Here is a 21,798-nt window from a genome sequence, read left to right as displayed (position 1 = left end):
TCCACTTCTGCAAGCCAGACTCGGGGGCTCTGCTTGGCCGGCAGGCTGGTCCTCTGCCCCGGCTCCCTCCTGCCAGTCCGTGTAGCACGCACCACCTCTCCACCCTTCCTACCCTCTTCCGTGGGCCTCTCATCTGCGCGTGGCTCCAGAGACTCCGTTCTGCTAATCCTCTGGTTGTTTTCTGAGTTATTTAGGCAGGTGTAGGTGGAATCTAAGTGATCAGCAGGACGCGCGGTGAGCCCAGCATCCTCCTATGCCACCATCTTCCAGGGAAGTCTCGGCAGCAACCTCTTTGACCTTGGTTGCATCAACCTCTTACTTGACACATCTCCAGAAGCAAGAGAAACAAAAGCAAATATGAACTACTGTGACCTCATCAAGATAAAAATTCCTTATGCACAACAAATGACACAGTCAACAAAACTAAACGGCAACCATAATGGAAGAAGATATTTGTAAATGACATTTTGGATAAGGGTTAGTATTCAAAATACATAAAGATCTTATCAAACTCAACACCCAAAAAACAAATAACCCAGTGAAGAAATGGGAAAAAGACATGAATAGACACTTTTCCAAAAGAGACATCCAGATGCCAACAGACACATGTAAAGATGCTCAACATTACTCATCATCAGGGAAATACAAATGAAAATCATGATGAGATACCAACTCACACCCGTCAGAATGGCTAAAATGAACAACAGATGTTGTCAAGGATGCAGAGAAAGGGGATCGCTTTTGCACTGCTGGTGGGAATGCAAACCGGTACAGCCACTCTAGAAAACAGTATGGAGGTTTTTCAAAAAATTAAAAATAGAGTTCTCCAATGATCCAGCAATTGCACTACTAGGTATTTATCCAAAGGTTATAAAATGCTGATTGAAGGGGCACAGGCATCCCAATGTTTATAGCAGCACTATCAACAATAGCCAAATTATGGAAAGAGCCCGCATGTCCATGGACTGACGAATGGATAAAGAAGAGGTGGTATATATACACAATGAAATATTACTCCATGATTAAAAGGAGTGAAATCATGCCATTTGCCACACCATGTATGGAACTAGAGTGTATTATGCTAAGAGAAATAAATCAGAGAAAGACACAAATATCATATGATTTTACCCATATGTGGAATTTAAGAAACAAAGCAGATGAACATAGAGGAAAGGAATGAAAATAAAATAAGATAAAAACAGAAAGGGAGGCAAACCATAAGAGACTCTTAAATACAGAGAAGAAACTGAGGACTGCAGGGGAAGTAGGTGGCAGGATGGGCTAAATGGGTGATGGGCATGAAAGTGAGCACCTGTTGGAATGAGCACTGGGAGTTATATGTAAGTGATGAATCACTAAATTCTGTTCTTGAAACCAACACTACACTATATGCTAACTAACTTGAATTTAAATTTAAAAAATCAGACTTCATCAAAATTAAAAGGTTTTCTCTGTGAAATACTGTTAAGAGGCCCAGTTTATAGCTGCACTATCAACATTAGCCAAATTATTGGAAGAGCCCAAATACCCATCGAATGATGACAGGATAAAGAAGATATGGTATATACATATAATGAAATATTACTCAGTTGTCAAAAAAATAAAATATTGCCATTTGCAATGATGTGGATGGACTAGAATGTATTATGCTAAGGGAAACAAGTCAGTCAGAGAAAGACAAATTCCATATGATTTCATTCCTATGTGGACTTTAAGAAACAACACAGATGAACATAGGGGAAAGAGGAAAAAGATAAGAGGCAAACCATAAGAGACTCTTTACCACAGAGAAGACATTGAGGGTGGGCAGGGAATGGGCTAAATAGATGGTGGATATTAAGGAGGAAAGTTGTTGAATGAGCACTGGGTGTTATATGTAAGTGGTGAATCATTAAATTCTATACTGAAAAAAAGCGGTAACAATCCAAGTAGAAAATGGGCAAACGACACAAAGAGACATTTCATTGAGGCAAATACTGGTAGCAAATACACATCTGAAAAGATGGTTAATTTCTTTAACCATTAGAGAAATTCAAATCTTATCACAATTATATCACTATACACCTATCAAAAACACTAAATGAAAAATAGTGGCAATGCCAAATAATGGCAAGGACGCAGAGAAACTGCCACTCAGACATTTCTGGTGGTGAAGTAAAATGATATATCCACTCTAGAAAACAGTCTGTAGCTTCTTGAAAAATGAAACACGAAATTAACATATGACTCAGCAATTGCACTTCTGTGCTTTTATCCTTAGGACATGAATACTTACGTACACATGTTTATAGCAGCTTTATTCATAAACTGGAATCAGCACAAATGTCCTTCTACTGGTGCATGCTTAAACAAACAGAGGAACATCCATGGCATGGAATACTGCTCAGCAATAAAAAACAGAAGTCGGAGCAACTGATACACAGAATAACCTGGATGAGCCTCAGTGAAAAAAAGCCAATTTCTAATGATTCCAGTAACATTGCATTTATGAAATGACAAATTACAGATATGGAGAAAATATAGTGGCTGCCAGAACTTAAGGAAAAGATAAGGGTTAGAGAGAAATGGGTTTGCTGATAAAAGGGCAACATGAGAATCCTCGTCATGAAGTTATTCTGTATCCTGCCTGCATCCATGTCAATAACCTGTTAATGTACTATAGTTTGTAACGTGTTACATTTGAGAAACTGGGCAAAGGGTACATGGAATCTTTAGGTAGTATTTCTTACAACTATGTAACAATTTTTAGTTTAGTACTTTTAGTGTTCATGAGCTTAATCATATATGCAAATATTTTTGCATCTGTCTTTTAAATATGTATTGTTCATTTCTGTCATGTTGTACTGTATTGACAGAAACTGCCAAAGCACAATGAAATAACAGGTATGAAGAATATTTTTGCCATCTTGTTTTAATAAGAACATATCTAGTATTTCCCCTTTTGGTATATGCATGTTTTTATTTGTTTTTATTTTTTAAATTTAAATTCAAGTTAGTTAATATACAATGTAGTCTTGGATTCAGGAGTAGAACTCAGTGATTCATCTCTTAAACATGACACCCAGTGCTCATCCCCAAAAGTGCCTTCCTTAATGCCCATCACCCATTTAACCCATCCCCTCACCCTGCCCCCTCCAGCAACCCTCAGTTTGTTCTCTGCCTTTAAGAGAATCTTATGGCTTTCATTATTTAAATAGATATAGATTCTATAAGCCCTTATCTGCAATTACAAAATCCAAACATCTTTGGAAACTAGCATTTTCCCCTAAGTTGGGCCCTAATAAACTGATCTTTAACACACCCTAGATTAAACAGAATATTAGCTACAGACATGAAACTAAAAGCCAAAAACCCTAACTCAAGTCGGTGCTCCTATGATGTCAGGGAATTAAGAAATGTGACCTACATGGTATCAGGAGATAAAGGAAGAAACAATCTGGAATTGTTGAGTCCCTATCATGTTCTACACACTTGATACATCTCATAACATTTACTTCTCTCAGCAACTCTGTGAGGTACATTAATCCCATTTTACAGATTAAGAATCTAAGGCTCAAAGATGTTAAATAAACTGCCCAAGATTTCATGACTGAGCTAGGATATAAAGCCAGACTGACTTGGCCCAAAGCTAAAGCGTTTCCTTTGAACAGGAACATGGCATGATAGAAAGGAGTGGAGACTGACAAGCGGGAGGAAAGGGGAGAAACTATGAGGTTGTAGGGTATTTATTGTGACCACTTCTTCATGGAACTTTCCTGATAAACTTCTTTTTCCTAACTTTCCCAAACATATATTTTTCGTCTGTCCCAGTCTTTTTTTGTTTGTTTGTTTGTTTTGGTCTCTTGGGCTCCTATATCAAAGCCATCCCAAGGCCTCAGAAGGAGTAGGGCAAAAGGGGACCATAAGAGGGAGGTGCAAGATAAAAGCACCTTTCCTGATTTGGCAGTGTTCTCTGATCATGGGAGGAAGAGAAGATGGAGTCTCTACACTATCTTTCTTTGTCCTGATGCATCACATTTCTTTTATACACATTCCCTAAGTCCTTTCCTAACCAGCCTGGTCATCTTAGGAGGACTCTGAGGGAAAGACATCCAAATAAAGTGAGTGTATTCTATTATCTGCTTCATTCCTTTTCAAGTGGTCAATTTCCCCATGTTTTCTTTCTGTCTAATACATTTCTCTTCCTGTTACTGTCTACGCCTAATAAAACCCAAACTCCTATCAGTATTTTCCACATCTGGTCCATCCTAATCCTCAGACTGATAGTGCTTTCTACATGTTTTCCACTCATAGCTGGTTTCTTTATTTATTTGTAATGTGGCTGGCCTCCTTAAAGCTTGTATAATCTTCCATTCATAGTCAACTCTTTCTATGTTATAGATATCTTTGCCTAATCTTTCATTTGATCTTTTGTCTATATAGCAAATTTATCCTACCCAAATATGCTCTATATTATCTACAGAAATTCTAACCTCTTTGCACATAATCTAACTTTCTTATGTTTTATCTGGTTCCTGCAGGTCTACTCATTCTTCTACATTTGATGTTTGTTTTCCTTACATATTATTCCAATTCTGTCAAGTTTTCTGGTAATCCATTTAAATTCTCTACTCCTGATCATTTCCAAACAACTCCTTTTTACATCATGCCTTCTTTACAGCCCATTCCTATGATCTGCAATTCATCAGTTCTGCCTGTATCATACCTTTCTTCACTTTCCCATCCATCCATACAACCATTTACTTTTACTAATAGCCATAATACCTTTACTAAAGCCGAGCTTATAATAGGAGCTATTGTCAAAAGGAGAGACAGATATATCAGTAAATAATCTATGTCTAGAAATATGGGTAGTTTTGGAACATGGTAACTAACAAACTGAAACATGAGGGATAAACAATAATTTCTAGGATTAGGGATAGGTATTTTTGATAGAAAGAAGAGTATGTGCAAATTCCAGAGTTAGAGAACATCATGTCACACTTAGCAAAAGGGAAATAGTGGGCAATGACTGGATTATTGCAGGACAGTTAAAAGGAAATATATTTGGGGCTTATTTTGTATGTATTTTCCCCAAATTGGATGCATTTGGGGCCAGTGATATGGCCATACTTCTACATAAAATCTCACTCTAGAAACAAATGGCATTTAGATTTATGAGGGTTGAGACTAGAGGAAGAAAGATCAGGTAATAAGATACTGAAATAGCTAAACTGAGAAATAACAAGGACCTGATGGGCATAAGCGACTGGGGGGAAGGCAGTAGAAATAGGACAGGAGAGAAGGACAGACATGAGAGATAATTAAAGAAGAAGTTAAGATATAACTTAGATTAGTTGTGAGTGAGATGTGGGTTTGGGATGGGGAGAATAAATATGTAGGAGACTTTCAGATCTCTGGTATAGGTGACTGCATGGAAACTAATGTTATTAACTGTGATAAAGGAATAACAGGCTTAGGAAATATTTTTCTAGACATTTTGTATTTGAGGGACCCATGGGACACTAAGAGAATTATGTCCACTCCTTGCTATACCATTAAGGACATCTGAGGCACTTTGGCATAAAGTTCTTCCTGTACATCCACCTGAATAATGGCAGCAGTGATATAGATAGTGAAATAATTGCTAGGCTTTCACAGGCTCTAATGGGAACAGTAATGGAGGAACCTCACCAAACAAGTGTTAGGTGAAAGAAAGAAAGAAAGAAGGACAATTAATGCCTCTATGTGGAGATGCCACAAAAGCCAAGATTTGAAGGTTAATTCGGAGCTGGCCACCCTTATACAGATTGCAGCATAAGCAAAGGTACAGAGGTAATAAGCATGCTGTAAAACTTTTTTAGTGTTTATTTATATTGGAGAGAGAGAGACAGAGCGTGAGTCGGGGAGGGGCAGAGAGAGATGGAGACACAGAATCTGAAGCAGGCTCCAGGCTCTGAGCTGTCAGCATAGAGCCTGACCCAGGGCTCAGAACTCACAAGCTGTGAGATCATGACCTGAGCCAAAGTCGGACACTTAATTTACTGAGCTACCCAGGCACTGCCCGCACCCCCCCCCCAAGATGTGATAATCGTATGGTATACCAAGAGCTGCAAGGTATAAAATACAATGTAGTCTGTGACAAGAGATACGGTTTTGGTAATAGAAATGCATATCATGAGGTACTTATGTGCCTTGTTAAATAGCTTGAATGTTATTGTGTAGGCAGTGGGATACTATGAAAGAATTTTAAGTAGGGAAATGAAATGGTCAGATATGAGCTTCAGGGAAAGATTACAGGCAGTGAGACCAATTAGGAGCCCACATGTGAGAGGCTGACTTTTTGTTTTTAGCGTGCAGAGCATCAAATATGAGGATAGAGAAGATTAAAGGATAAGAGGGAAGATCTGAGGCCAAGAGGGTTAAATGCACAACAAATAGTATATCAGGCAGGTATTGAGGAGAAAGGATCAAGCGTAAGGATATGAATGTAATTGTACAATTACAATTGTAATTTTTAGGTTCCCTTTTACGAAGCTGGTACATGGTATAATGGTAGGCATAGCAGTTTAAATTTTCAAGAATGAGAAGAGGACGATATGTCCCCACCACTAGACTGTAAGCCACTTAAAGACTTAGTAAGTCTCTTGTTTGCCTTTTATGTACTAAAACTTTTAGTCTGTATGAGGTAAAGGATGTGTTAACTAACTTTATTGTGGTAAATATTTCACAATCTATACCTGTATCAAATTGTCACATAGTATACCTTAAGCTTACACAATGTTCTATGTCAATTATCTCTCAACAAAGCTAGAAAAAAGTCATTAGCAGGTTGAAGTTTGATATATGAATTTGATATTGTTCTCAGAGGAACGAGCTTGAAACTAAAAAGTAAGGAAACTCCTTAGGGGAAATAGCACCCTGATGTTTAGCTGACTCTTTCCTATTCTCCTTTCTAATCTCTGTACTCCCTTCCAATGTATGACCATATCGAGACAGTAGGGTGACAATAACCCCATGTGACTATGTCTGCTTCTGTTGCACATCAAATCCAGAAGAGGCTTGAAATTTTGAAAGGGCAAATTTTATTTTTGATACCAAAGTAAACAAAGAGAGTACTCTACTGAATGTATGCTTTTTTATTGGTCTTGTTACTGGCAAAATAATTAAACAAAGAGGCCATTAGACTGAGATGGCTCTCACGCCTTGGTTGCCTACTTATTAAGCAAACCAAAACTTAAGCTAGAGTCAATTGTAAATGTGTTCATATCCAAGAAAATAAAATTTAAGAACAACCAATCACAAACAGCCAAGGAAATTTTCCCAAGTAAGGCAACCACTTAAATGTAGCTAATCAAATAATGCCCTTGCCTTTCTTCTGAGTCTGCTCTATAAAAGTCTTTCCATTAGCTTCCGTCAATAGAGCACAGTATACTGCTTTCCGTTTGGTGCTGCCAACTTAAATCAATGTTTCTCAAATAAACCCTTGAAACTTTCAATATGCCTCAGTTTAATTTTTGACAATACTCGAGAAGGGGGTTACTCTCATTCCAAGAGAGCACAACTTTCAGAACGATGGGATTCTCAGTATTTCTACCTTCCAGAATACCTTCCTAATATAATTTCAAGGTGCATCCCAAGTCCTCCTCTAAGTGCAGGTTTTGTAGAAGTTTCAATCCAGAGATGCTGTGACTTCTTGGGTTCTACAATGTTCCTTCTTTCTTGTAGTATGGAGTTGCTTCTGTAGCTGAGCCCCCAAAATCCTCTCCCCTGGATATAAATCCAGGACGGATTTTATAGTCCCTCCTTTGTGTTGCCTGAATATTTTCGAAGCTCTGAGGTCCTGACTTCCTGGTTCCATCTCTTACTATCTGTGTGATCTGGAACATGTTACTTAATCTCTTTATGCCTCGGTTTTCTTAGATGTTAAGTGGCGTTAAAATCATACTAACTCACAGCATTCTTCTGAAGATTAAGTGAATTAATATCTGCAAATATTTTAAAACAATGTCCATACAATTAATGCATAGCAAATACTCAATTGTGTTACATGTTTAGTACTGTTATTCCTCCATGTGTAACTTATTTCCTCAAAACAGAGTCACAATCTAGCTCACAAACTCTCACTTTAGGGCAGCCTAGACTCTCTTACTACTATATTTGGTTTTGATCTATATTCTTCAGTAACCAACTAGTGTCACTTTTACAAGTGTTTATCAGTATATTCTTCTCCAAGGGCCAGAACAGACTCTGACCCTATTCCCAGTATGAAGTAGCTCATTTTTGTTTACTTTTGTCTTAGCTAATTTCCAGATTACAGCAGAAAGTGACGTCCTCAGTTTGGTGATGAATCACACGCATACAAACATTCTGTCAATATAAACCCACCACAAGAAAGCCTGGGTTCTTGTTGCTGCCTCCTGAAGGCCCTCTGTTCTCTCTCCTAAAGATCAGTGGGCAAGACTGACAGTATGGAGCAGAGGAATCAGAGTGGGAGGGTAAGTGAGTTTGTGTTGCTGGGCTTCCCGGCTCCTGCGCCACTGCGGGCACTTTTATTCGCCCTTTCTCTGCTGGCCTATGTGTTGGTGCTGACTGAAAACACACTCATCATTATGGCAATTAGAAACCACCCCACCCTTCACAAACCCATGTACTTCTTTCTGGCTAATATGTCCTTCTTGGAGATCTGGTATGTTACTGTCACTATTCCCAAGATGTTAGCTGGATTTGCTGGGTCCAAACAGAGCCAGGGACAGCTAATCTCCTTTGAGGGCTGCATGACACAGCTCTATTTTTTCCTGGGACTGGGCTGCACTGAATGTGTCCTTCTTGCTGTTATGGCCTATGATCGCTATGTGGCCATCTGCCATCCTCTCCACTATGCTGTCATTGTCAGCGGTCAGCAGTGTGTGCAGCTTGCAGCTGGCTCCTGGGCTGGAGGTTTTGGTATCTCCATGGTCAAAGTTTTTCTCATTTCTCGCCTCTCCTACTGTGGACCCAACATCATCAACCACTTTTTCTGTGATGTCTCCCCATTACTCAATCTTTCATGTACTGATATGTCAACAGCAGAGCTTACAGACTTTGTTCTGGCCATTTTTATCCTGCTAGGGCCACTCTCTGTCACTGGGGCCTCCTATATGGCCATCACTGGTGCTGTGGTACGAATTCCCTCAGCTGCTGGGCGCCATAAAGCCTTTTCCACCTGTGCCTCTCACCTCACTGTTGTGATCATCTTCTATGCAGCCAGTATTTTCATCTATGCCCGGCCAAAGGCACTCTCAGCTTTTGACACCAACAAGCTGGTTTCTGTACTCTATGCTGTCATTGTACCTTTGCTCAACCCCATCATTTACTGCTTACGCAATCAAGAGGTCAAGAGAGCCCTACGCCATACGCTACACCTATACCAGGGCCAGGATGCTAAGCGCAGGAAAGCAAGCAGAGATGGGTAGAAAATGCTCTTAAACTTGGCCTCTATATCTTCTATGAAGTCCAGAGGAGTTCTTATGCCCTAAATTAGGGACTAGGGCTCAAAAACACCACCATGGAACTAATCCAGAAGGAAGAAGAGGGATGGATTGCAAGCTGGCAGCTGGATTTCTGCAGGACAGCACTGTAAATACGTGTTAGAATGTTCCATGTTATCTACTCTATTGTAATTTACATAGAACAGGTTCATGAATCATGCATCCTGATGGGATGAGAAGGATTGGCTCTGAGCAGAAGACTGACTGCACTTCAATATTTAAATAAGCAAACAAATGCAGAACTAATATCTCTCTAAATGGCCTTTCCTGGGTTTGCTCTTTGTCTTAGTTCTGTGGCTGAAGGTCATGTAGAGAAGGAAAGCAGAAGGAGGAAGCCATTCAAGGAAGCACAGACTTCATTATGGAATAGAATTAGGAGACTTCTGGTTAATCTCTTCTAGCTTCAAACCACTGACGATAGCTTATGAGGTAGCAGAGGTCCAGGTGATTATTTTAGTATGAATTACAAGGCAAGCAGATAGGAAACTGAGAAGTTTTGTGTTAGCAACATGTCACCTAGTGGACTGCAGGTATTTCTATATCCATTTCCTGATTTACCTAGGTCAGTGCACACACCAAGCTAGTGACTAAGTGCACTTATTTAATAAATCTGTTTTACTAATTTACTATAAGCTTATACTCATACATTAAGTGGAATACTATGTAGATCTTAAAATCCCATGATCTACATAGAGCTAATGACAGAGAAATATTCTCAGTATAATAAATCAAAATATTAGGTTATGTACCAGCATCAAAAGTATTAGGCTTACAAATGGAAAAGGAAAATGTGATATAGATTTACACACACACACACACACACACACACACACTGAAATATTACTCAGCCTTAAAAAAGGATAAGATGTGTCATTTGCAACAATATGGATGGACCTCAAGGGCATTCATTACTCTAAGTGAAATAAGTCAGATTAAGTAAGACTAATACCATATGATTTCACTCATATGTGGAATCTAAAAAAACAAATGAATAAACAAACAAAAAGCAAGATCAGACCCATTAACACACAGAACAAACTGACAGTTGCCAGAAGGGAGGAAGGTATGGGATGGGCAAAATGAATGAAGAGGAGTGGAAGATACAGGCTTTCCATTATGGAGTGAATAAGTCACAGGAATAAAAAGCACAGGATAGGGAATATAGTCAATGATATTGTAATAGTGATGTAATGAGACAAATGGTAGCTACACTTGTGGTAAGTGTAGCATAACATATAGAGAAGTTGAATTACTGTGTACATCTGAAACTAATGTACCATTGTGTGCCTGCTGTACTCAAATTTTAAAAATTAATTTTAAAAAAGATCATGAATGCTCAGCATGAAACCAAGTATAGGCTTTTCTGAGCAAAGAATACTGTGAGATAGCACAGATGTTACACCCTGAAGCAGACTCTGGTTCTACCTGCAAAAATACATCTAAAATCTGACCATCTCAAAAAAAGAAAAATTACCAGTCTTATTTATTTGTTTGTTTAAATTAGGCTAGAAGGCTGCTTCCGATTCTGTGTCTCCCTCTCTCTCTGCCCCTCCCCCATTCATGCTCTGTCTCTGTCTCAAAAATAAATAAAATGTTAAAAAAATTAAAAAAATAAAATAGGCTAGAAGGAAATTAACTGAGATGTTAGCTATAACCGTGCAATTTAGCCATTACTCTTATAAACTGCCTTCTGTGCCAAAGGTATTGTTACCAACATATTGATTTAAACAAGCATTTCTTACCCAATAAAATACACAGCTTTATTCATCTGGGCAGACAGATGGATACAGGGTATCTCAGCATGGTGTTTAGAAACTTACAATGACCTAAGAATCAGAACACTGAAGACAACAGCCTACATGAAGCTTCTCTCCAGATGTGGGAACCTTCTGGGGTTGCAGCCTGTCTTTCCATAGTTTTCTGCTGTTTAATAAAGTCTGAAAGGCTACTAGCAAGGAAATCGAGCATTATTTGCTAGTTGCTACCTATTAAAAATTCTAGTATATGTATCTTTTGGTGCCAAAAGTTACATAACCTTATAAGTATTTTATTATTATAATTTGTTTTTATATTTTATTGTGTTATTACAATCTATTATAACTTACATTTATAATGACTAGGTGAAAATTCATCAAAATCCTATCTCTTAACTGTCTCCATAGAATAAATTTCTGAAATGGGTTTACAAATCTGAGACTGGAGTGTCAGTCTCTGGACATCACTGTTGTAGCTATTATATGAACCTCCTTATAGGTTAACTCCAGTTAATAGGAAGTAAAAACATGATGTTGATTTCCTTCATTGTGCTTTTCTTTATTTTCCAAGCTTTTTACAGTAAAATGCATTATTTTCTCAAGTTTAAAAAAATTCCTCTAATTCTGAATTCAAAATTTAAAACCAGATACTTCAGGTATAGGAAAAGTGTCTAGCACATTTCCTGCATATATTCATCTTTCACTAACAATGAATGAAAAGATGCTTGAGTCCATGTGAACTATGGCAAGATCAAAATTTCTCTTTTGACTTGGACTCCATTTTCAAAGTCATGTGATTCTCATGGCTCATACTGAATTTGATGGAACAAAACCTAAGACTTTTCAAGTGAACTATTAACTGTCAGATGAAGTATTCCTCATCCTCCATTGATTAATTAATTTTGCCCCCAACCTAGATAGAGAATTTTATTTTATTCCTGTTACATTTGATCCTGTTTGTTTCAAACCATCTTTATAGGCTGCCATTCTTTAAAAATATTGCATAGATACTGTGACTTTTTTAAATTCCCTTTTGCAGGGCAGTGTCTGGGGGAGTCTCCAGTCTCCTTCTAGGAGTACTGGATCCAGACTGGATCTTTCAGGTAGGAGAGATACTCAGAGTGGCCAGAGGTAACTCACATCTATAGAACAAGAGAGGATCAACATAGAGGGTTCCATGCTCAAAAATACCTAACTTGTTCCCATCAACTTTGTTAAACTCCACTTAGTCTGCCTTTAAAGTTTCTTCACAGTATGTTTTGTTTTCCTTTTTTTTTCTTTTGGTTTTTATTTTAATATCTTACCCATTACAATCTTGTGAAAATGAATGTTAGATTGTATTTTTTTTGCTTGAACTTTATAATCCAATTCTTTTATAATTTGCTAACATTTCACATTGAACAGAGTCAGAAAATATCTAAAAACCTTTTGGAAAAGAGCATTTGATAAATAACAGTTCTTCTATAGTACCGGAAACCCTATTTTGCTTAAACAGCCCTTATAGTTAGGAAGTATAAGACTGAGAAACTATCAGATAGAGGGGACTTAAGAAACAGAATACTTAAGTGGAGTGTGATATTTTAGATTGCATCCTGTGACATTAAATGGATAAGGAAAAACTGGTAAATTCTGAATAAAACCTGGAGTTTAGTTAACAACAATGTAGTAGTTTTAGTTTCTTACTTTTAAAAGTGTACAGTGAAATGTAAGGTGATGATATTAGGGGAAACAAAGCAGGGGAGGGAAATATGAGAACTCTTTTTACTATCTTTGAAACTTTTCTCTAAAATAATATTAAACCCAAAATTAAGTTATTTAAAAAATAAAATAAATTATTATTTTTTATACCAAATTATTTCGTAATTCTGATTTCAGTGACTTCATAATAATAGTAGTAAGCCGACCCTGTTTGCTTATGGTGATACGTACAGCAAATATTTGGCTTTTGTGTGCTATGTTGAAAACCTCTTTTTCAAATTTTCCTGGATTTTTAATTCTCATGAAACTCATACCTTGATGCTGTTTTATTTTGCTAATTCATAAGAGAGAGCTAAAGTATTTTTGACAAATATTTTTTGCTTCACATTTAACAACTCTAACAAAACCGTGCCAGCTCTTTCACATAGCATCATGTCGTGCAGGCAAGCATGAGCGGACAGTTCCATGCACTGCAGAAAAGAGAAGGCTTATAGCATAGGTGTTGCCATTTTCCTCAGGGGATAATTACCCTCCCTGATTTTCATATTCCATAGTCTCATTTCATGAGGACCCAGTGGTCCCAGCCTTCCCAGAATTAGTGCCAACTCACCATATGCCTTTAGACAAAGAATATGGGAGCGTGGGAAAAGAGCTAGGCCCATCCTTCTCCATCAGATTCTAATTAGTCACATATAGACCTTTAGATCCTTTGTAGGATCTAAAGTTTCTCTAGGATTTTTCATATTTTTAGGCCCCTGCATCATTCCCTTCATCTACCTTTGGTTACTCAAAGGGATACAAGTATATTTCCTGGGCCTTCATTCTAACAAAACTTTCAGCCCTTGATTCTTAATTTCAGGGCTACTGACACACAATAGCAGACACTGTGGGCTAACTTGGCTGTGAATAACCTGACAGACAGCTGGTGTCATTTCACACTGCTCTTAGCACATAGTGCGTGCTTCACAAACGTTCATCAAATGACTGAGTGCTTCCTAGAGACCAAGGTGGTGGGTGTGACCTCTCCTCACTGCAGAGACCTCATTATTCCACCATCTCACTTCTCACTATATTCTTTCCTGTGCTGGTTTCTGTACACTGAAAGCCCTCTCACCTCATTTCTTCTGATCAAATCATGGCTGTGGCTCACATTCCAACACAGGCAATATTTACATTTGTATAGTTATCACAAAGCTGTTTTAGAATTGCTTTCACATACATGTTATTTTTGAAACTAACATTAATGATACGATGTTAAAAAATGAATTATTGTTATCCCATTTTATGAGTGAATAAACTAAGGAATAAAGACAATTTTAAAAGGTAAAAGGTCTTAAAACCAGTAGAATCCTAGATTAGGAATCAGATCTTCTCTGACTGCTGAGCCAAAATTATTTCCCATCACACTACTTCCACACTATCTTTCTGTATGAGTCTGGAAAGACACCTCTTGATGCACCTTTTCTTAAATCCCTAAATTAGAAAGCATTAATCCCTGGGGCACCTGGGTGGTTCAGCTGGTTGAGTGTCAAACTTTGACTCAGATCATGATCTTGTGGTTCATGGGTTCGAGCCCCATGTCAAACTCACTGCTATCAGCCAGAGCCCACTTTGGATCCTCTGTCCCCTTCTCTCTTTGTTCCCCTCCTGCTCGTGTTCTCTCTCTCTCTCTCAAAAATAAATAAACATTATAAAAATATATTTTAGGGGCTCCTGGGTGGCGCAGTCGTTTAAGCGTCCGACTTCAGCCAGGTCACGATCTCGCGGTCCGTGAGTTCAAGCCCCGCGTCGAGCTCTGGGCTGATGGCTCAGAGCCTGGAGCCTGTTTCCAATTCTGTGTCTCCCTCTCTCTCTGCCCCTCCCCCGTTCATGCTCTGTCTCTCTCTGTCCCAAAAATAAATAAACATCGAAAAAAAAATTAAAAAAATATATATATTTTTAAAAAAGAAAGCATTACTCCCTCATTGGAGTTCCTAGGGTGCTTTCTGCCTCTCTTTTGGTACATGTCACATCCTATGCTCATTATAATGTATATTATTATTTTACTTGGAATACTACAAGTTCCTGAAGGGCAGAAACCATGACTTATATATTTTTATTCCAAAGTATGTATAGCACAGCACCCTGCATATAATAAGAGCTCAATAAACGCAAATTGCAATTTCTGTAACCAATGAGCAAATGAATGCATTGGTTACCTTATTAACCTACTTAAGTTTCTTATCCTGGCTTTTGAATAACTTAGTGTTGCATTACCTTGCATATAGTAGTAAGAGAAAAAAAGCCACATTCTACCCACAGGTATAAATAAACTTGGTCCAGGTATAAACAGGAACTAGTAGGTAATTAGAGATTTGGCTTTTCTGTCAAGGTTCCCTGGATGTAGTCTTAGCAGCACATACAGAGTTTCCTTAGAGCCAGAAGAGACTGTCAGTGAGCCTCCTGGGAAGAAGACATGGGCAAGAGGCAGGTGAGTGTTAAATATATTCACCTGCCTCGGCTCCAGTCTTGTCTTAGTGCTGCAATACCTATCATGCAGTTTAAGCAGAGACCAGATGTGGACCTCTAGGAAGTACAAAAATATGCAAACCAGTATATTTTTCCCTAATTAGTGCATACATCTGCAGAACTTTCCACTCTTGAAGAGAAGGCAGGTGGAATATGGTAAGTGGTTGAAAATTCAAAGTGTTGTTGGTTGATCCAATCTTGATCCAAGAAAGCTCCAAGGAAGATGAGGAGGTACCTGGGAAGAGTGGCTGCAAGCACCATTATTGGAAAATGGGTATTGTGGAGAATGAATGGGAAAATGAAGATTCAATACCTCTTTACCCAAGGTTGGGGAAATGTGGGCAGCTGTGGGATCTTTCGGGTACTGGACCAGGCCCAAAAGATATATTTCTTATTCCAGAAGAAGTCTGCCAGTGTCTGTCTTGCATCTTGAAAAAAAGCACATAAAATACTGGAAAAAAGTTCTATAGTACAATGAAAGGACTTCTTTCCTTAGATACCATAGAGACCCCAGAACTTAGTGCTTTCAGTTCTAAAAAACAAGGAAAATAGTAAGAAAGAATTCTTCATTTCTCTATGATACAAAATAGAACCTGCTGAGAGGAACGTCCATGGCAGACAAAGTAGAGGAGATTATGACGTAACAGGGGCATACTTGAATATATGAGAGTAATATGCTAGGGAGAGGATAAGAGAGAAAGCATGAGTGATCTGTAACTCAGAGCTCTTCTAAGATGCTATAGTCCTGTTCGGGAAATTTGGCTTCCCTCATTCCCCCAGAGTGCAACAGAAAAAAAGATGAGCAAAAGAGAGAGAATGGAAATCTATATGTTTATATGAACACCTGTGAGTAGCATGTATGAGTCTAGTGTGACATAATATAATAACAGCTAACACTTAGAAAAACCATGGGCCAAGTCCTATGTTAAGTGCTTTCTGTGCATTATCACACTTATTTTCACAGCAAACCAGTACGGTAGGCATGATTAACATTATTCTACTTTACAGCAATGGATCTTTAAGTCCATAATTGTTGAATATTCTGCTCATGATGACACGCCTAGTAGCTTATTCTGACTCTGAAGTCAATGCTCTTAACTAGTATGCAAAGGTAAATGTGTGGGAAATTCTGTGACTGATGGCGGGGAATGTGGAATGTTATACATATCCTGAAGGAAAGTCTCTATATTCTTCCTGCTGAGACTAGAACATGGGAGATCTATTTTCAGTTCCCAGAACTAGTTGCTTTTCTCAAGGAAAAGAATTATGTCAAAGGCATTAAAAAACTCGGCTAGAAACCACTTTCTAATGAACTACTTTGGGGTGATAGTGTTGGTTGGAGGCCTGGAGGTAAGGTACAATCCTTTTCCACCCAGCAAGCAGTACTGAGCTCTGCTCATGTGTGCTGCTATGAAAAGGAGGCAGTGGTGTCCATAATATGTATTTCAGTGCCTCGTTCTTTGCCCCTTGCCCTGAGCCATGGCCAGAAGATCTCTAGGCCAATGAGTCCCTGATCAGCCTCCCACTCTCTATGTGTCAAGAGAAGGGTATGGAGGACAAATTTGTTTGTCAGAAGGAGTAAACAATGTTCAAAAGGCAGGATCTGACCTCAGTCTTTATGGATGAGTGTGGTATTTAATAGAAAGACACATTCATTTATGTGTTTTCAAAAGATATTCTGTGACCACAGATTAAAATAGTTGGGCTACCTCACAATATTCTTCCTTCCAGCTTTGCAAGATCTGCCTGTCTTTACATTTTATTCACATGCCCTCTTGCCTCCCTTCTCCTTACTCCTCTAGGAGAACCTGAAACAATAGCTGATATTTACAGACCCAATCTACCAAGTTACTTGAGACCAGGGATCATACCCCTGGTTTTCAGACTGAATGGGTATGTTTGCTGTGACAGTACCCTGGGTATATAAGCCGAGGGTATGTCCAAAAGATGTGTATCCTGATAGATAGATAGATAGATAGATAGATAGATAGATGCCTTCTGCCAGCAACATACCCTGAATTCACATTCCTCTGCCCCTGATCTACTTCCTGTGGATCCCAAATCTCCAAGGGATTCATTAATTCACTTGTTAATCTATATTCATTTAATATTCATGTGTTTTCCAGTCACTGTCCTAGGCATTGGGCTCACAGTCATGAAGGCCAGAGTCTTTTTTCCCAAATTTTATTGAGATGTAATGGACATATACCATGTAAGTTTAGGGTGTAGAATGTGAGGATTTGATACTCATATATGTTGTAAAATGATTATCACAATAAGGTTAGGCAAAATCTTCATCGCATCACATAATTACCACATTTTTGTGGTATTTACTCTCAGTAACTTTCAACTATATGAAACACTTAAGATTTACTCTCAGTAACTTTTAAGTATATGAAACTGTATTGTTAACTATAGTTACCTTGCTGTACATCAGATCCCAAGAACTTACTCATCTCATAAGTGGAAATTTACCCCCTTTTACCAACATCTCCCTGGATTTTGGAAAACTGCAGTGTAATGAAGAGAAAACTCAATGTGTGAGGGGGTTGTGCACTGGGGACAAATGCTTTTGAGGCACTTGACTGAGTTTTGGTGAGATGTCTCCTAAATGGAATCTTAAATCTTGAATCAGCTGATAAAGATTAGCAGATAGGCACAATAGTAAGAGGGAAAAGTGTAAGCAAAGTATGAGACTGATTGTAATGTGTTTCGGGAGCAAAAACTACTTGAATATGTCTGGATCATGGAAACCATTTACAGGGTCACAAGAGATGAGGCTAGAGAAATATATAGGGATCAATATATGAAGTGCCTCCTATATATGACATTGAAAACATTTCCTTTTTTATCTGAAAGCAACTGGAGAGTCATTAAAGAACTTTCCAAGAACTATTTTCTATTTTCACAAATAAATTCTGAAGAAAGTGTGCTGATCAAAGACCAATGGATCACCCAAATACTAAACTTTGAAACTTTTTCTGACATGATATTATACTTCACATTTCCTTTAGGCAGGAAAGAAATCTTTGTGAAATGAGTTCCTAATTAAACAGAGATCTGGAATGAACAAAGGAGAGACCATCTATATTCATTGACAGAGGACCTGGGAATGACATGAATAGTGACATTCAAATATTTAATCAGGTGAGAGGGATGGGAGTGCATTTTGATTCTGGGAGACTTTCATAAAAAACAACAAAAAGCCTTAATGGAAATGTGTGCTTGCACATTTAAAAGTGACTTTGTTTTAAAAGAAGTTATTTTATGAGTCATTTGGAGGAAAGTCTGATTTACTAACATGTTGGTCTCTTGTCTGATAGCATAAGCATCTCCATTATTTGTAGTATTGTTACAAGACTCCAATACTCCTCAGTGCTTTTAGTCATGCTGGGGAAAAACATCACTCTGGTCAGTGAATTCATCTTGGTGGGCTTCCCCACTGCTCCATGGCTACAAGTCCTGCTCTTCTTCCTCTTCCTTGTGGTCTACTTGCTGGTGATAATAGAGAATCTTATCATCATGCTCACTGTTTGGATCACTGGCTCCCTCCATAAGCCCATGTACTATTTCCTGAGTAGCTTGTCCTTTCTAGAGGTCTGGTATGTCTCTGTCACAGTCCCCAAGATGCTGGATGGATTCCTTTTGCAGAAACAGCGCATCTCCTTCACAGGTTGCATGACCCAGCTCTACTTCTTTATCTCGCTTGCCTGCACAGAGTGTGTGCTTCTGGCAACCATGGCCTATGACCGCTATGTGGCCATTTGCCACCCTCTCCAATACCCAGTCATTATGACCACAAGTTATTGTGTACAGCTGGTGGCGTTCTCCTATGTAAGTGGTTTCATGGTCTCTGTCATCAAAGTTTATTTCATTTCACATGTTGCCTTTTGTGGTTCTAATGTCATGAACCACTTTTTCTGTGATATCTCACCAATCCTTAAGCTGGCTTGCAAAGACATGTCCACAGCTGAGCTAGTGGACTTTGCTTTGGCTATTGTCATTCTTGTCTTCCCACTCATCACCACTGTCCTTTCCTATGTATACATTGTCTCCACCATTCTGCGGATACCCTCCACCCAGGGAAGGAAGAAAGCCTTCTCCACCTGTGCATCCCACCTCACTGTGGTCATAATTTATTATACAGCCATGATTTTTATGTATGTTCGGCCCAGAGCTATTGCATCATTTAATTCCAACAAACTAATCTCAGCTGTGTACGCAGTCCTCACACCCATGCTAAATCCCTTCATCTACTGCCTTAGAAACCAGGAAGTAAAAAATGCTGTCAAAAAGACCATGGGGGTTGGGCAGTGCCTCCTGCTTAGCTAAGCCCTGCTGCCTTGAGGAGGAGACAGTGTTTCAGCAAGGATATCATTCCTATGACACTTTTTATGATTCTGCTTATTAGTGTTATTCTATAGATCTACATTCTGAAAGAAATCACAGCATGGGATGAGAGGAAAAAAATTAAAACTAGGAACAAGACACATTATATATTGCTTTAATCTTGAATTCATTTTAATACATACTGTATATATATTTTATAATTACTTTGAAATTACAGAGTAATAACTATTTGACATATAAATTGGTGTTATTATCACTTTACATATAATAAACCATTTTATTCCTAAAAGAGCTCTATGAGTTAAGTATGATTACTTGCCTGATCTTATGGATCAGGACACTGAAACACACACGGAGAGGTTAAATAAGTTGTTCAACATTGCATACTTTTTTTTAAAGTCTATTTATTTTGAGAGGGAGAGAGAGAGGGGGGGGGGAAATGAGCAGGGGACAGGCTGAGAGAGAGAGAGAGAGAGAGAGAGAGAGAGAGAGAGAATCCCAAGCAGGTTCTGCACTGTCAACACAGAGCCCGATGCAGGGCTTGATCTCTCAAAGTATGAGATCATGACCTGAACTGAGATTAAGAGTCAGACACTCAACTGACTGAGCCACCAATGACAGACACTCAACTGACATGTGCCCCCAATCTTGCATATTTAATAAATATAGAAACCATTATTTGGTAATGGAGTCTAGTTCCACAATCCACTATATTAGATTCTCTCTATATTTAAGAGTCTGTGATAGTAGCTCTAGGGGCACATTAGTTAACAGACACTGATGCCTGGAAGGAACAAGCAATACAATTCCAATCAGTAAGATATAGGTAGATGTGATGATAAGTGATAATAGTGTGGTAGTGGTGGTGGTGGTATTGGTGGTGATCATGCTATTTGTTATTGCACATTAATAATATGTTTATCATTTCACAATTTTTTCCAATTTTAGCCTCCTTCTAGGACTGTAACAGCTCATTTCTCATTATAGGGATGGGATCAATAGTTTTATGACAGATGAAATGATTTTTATTACTACAACTTTTGCAGTTGATATGTGTCTCTTGAGAAACTGTCTTCTGGCTCTTGAATTCTGTGGCCTTCCACACTGTAATATGACTATTATCAGCAAACAAATGGAATATCATTACATCAATGTATGTTAGAGCTGAAAGCCTCAATACATCAATATAAAATATGACCTACACATAAATAAGCTTAAAAGTGCATACAAATTTTTCTAAGACACATGAGATTGTTAGACACCATTGAGGGATCTGTTGATTAGAAAAATAAATGTACCAGGGAGACTTCAACAGAATTGAGACTGAAATTGAGAAAAAACTGAAACTAAAATATGAAAAAAAAATCAGAAAGGGCTACCTTGCCTCTTTGTATCTTAACCTATTTTAAGTAGGGATCAAAATTGGTCTTCTGATTGTTGAATGTTAGTTTTTCTTATATGTATATTGCTCTTATAATGTTACTTTACTAATTAAGAATTCTCAATATGAATTAAATAGGACTTGGGGTGCCTGGGTGGCGCAGTCGGTTAAGCGTCCGACTTCAGCCAGGTCACGATCTCACGCTCCGTGAGTTCGAGCCCCGCGTCGGGCTCTGGGCTGATGGCTCAGAGCCTGGAGCCTGTTTCCCATTCTGTGTCTCCCTCTCTCTCTGCCCCTCCCCCGTTCATGCTCTGTCTCTCTCTGTCCCAAAAATAAATAAATGTTGAAAAAAAAATTTTAAATAGGACCTACTCTTTCTATTTATTATTTTTATTTTAGAATCACTCTAGCACTCATGAACCTCAATAATATCTGATCTCTTCCCCACCTACACCAACTCAATTTTGTTTTTCACTGATCCTCAAGATGAAACATCCATTTTGATCACATTAGTTACCTTAAAGTACTCAATACTTACAATATAATAAGTCTTATATTGCTTAACTTCATTCATTCATTATTTTTTGTGCCCCTATTG

General features: G+C 38.4%; 2 protein-coding genes across 2 annotated transcripts; both read left to right on the top strand.

The window, feature by feature from the left end:
* The first annotated feature begins 8,090 nt into the window (after positions 1–8,090).
* On the top strand, positions 8,091–9,515 carry LOC122482660 (olfactory receptor 226). The gene has a single exon (XM_043578975.1). The coding sequence runs from the start codon at positions 8,451–8,453 to the stop codon at positions 9,432–9,434; it is 984 nt and encodes a 327-aa protein (XP_043434910.1). The 5' UTR covers positions 8,091–8,450; the 3' UTR covers positions 9,435–9,515.
* A 9,113-nt stretch (positions 9,516–18,628) lies between these two features.
* Positions 18,629–19,801, top strand: LOC122482659 (olfactory receptor 6-like). Its single transcript, XM_043578974.1, has one exon. It carries the CDS (start codon positions 18,857–18,859, stop codon positions 19,799–19,801), a length of 945 nt encoding a protein of 314 aa, XP_043434909.1. The 5' UTR covers positions 18,629–18,856.
* The last annotated feature ends 1,997 nt before the right edge of the window (positions 19,802–21,798 follow it).

The sequence above is a fragment of the Prionailurus bengalensis genome, chromosome D1, assembly GCF_016509475.1.
Source record: "Prionailurus bengalensis isolate Pbe53 chromosome D1, Fcat_Pben_1.1_paternal_pri, whole genome shotgun sequence".
NCBI lineage: Eukaryota > Metazoa > Chordata > Mammalia > Carnivora > Felidae > Prionailurus > Prionailurus bengalensis.
Note: the sequence above shows the minus strand (reverse complement) of the source record. Positions and strands in the feature narration are given on the sequence as shown.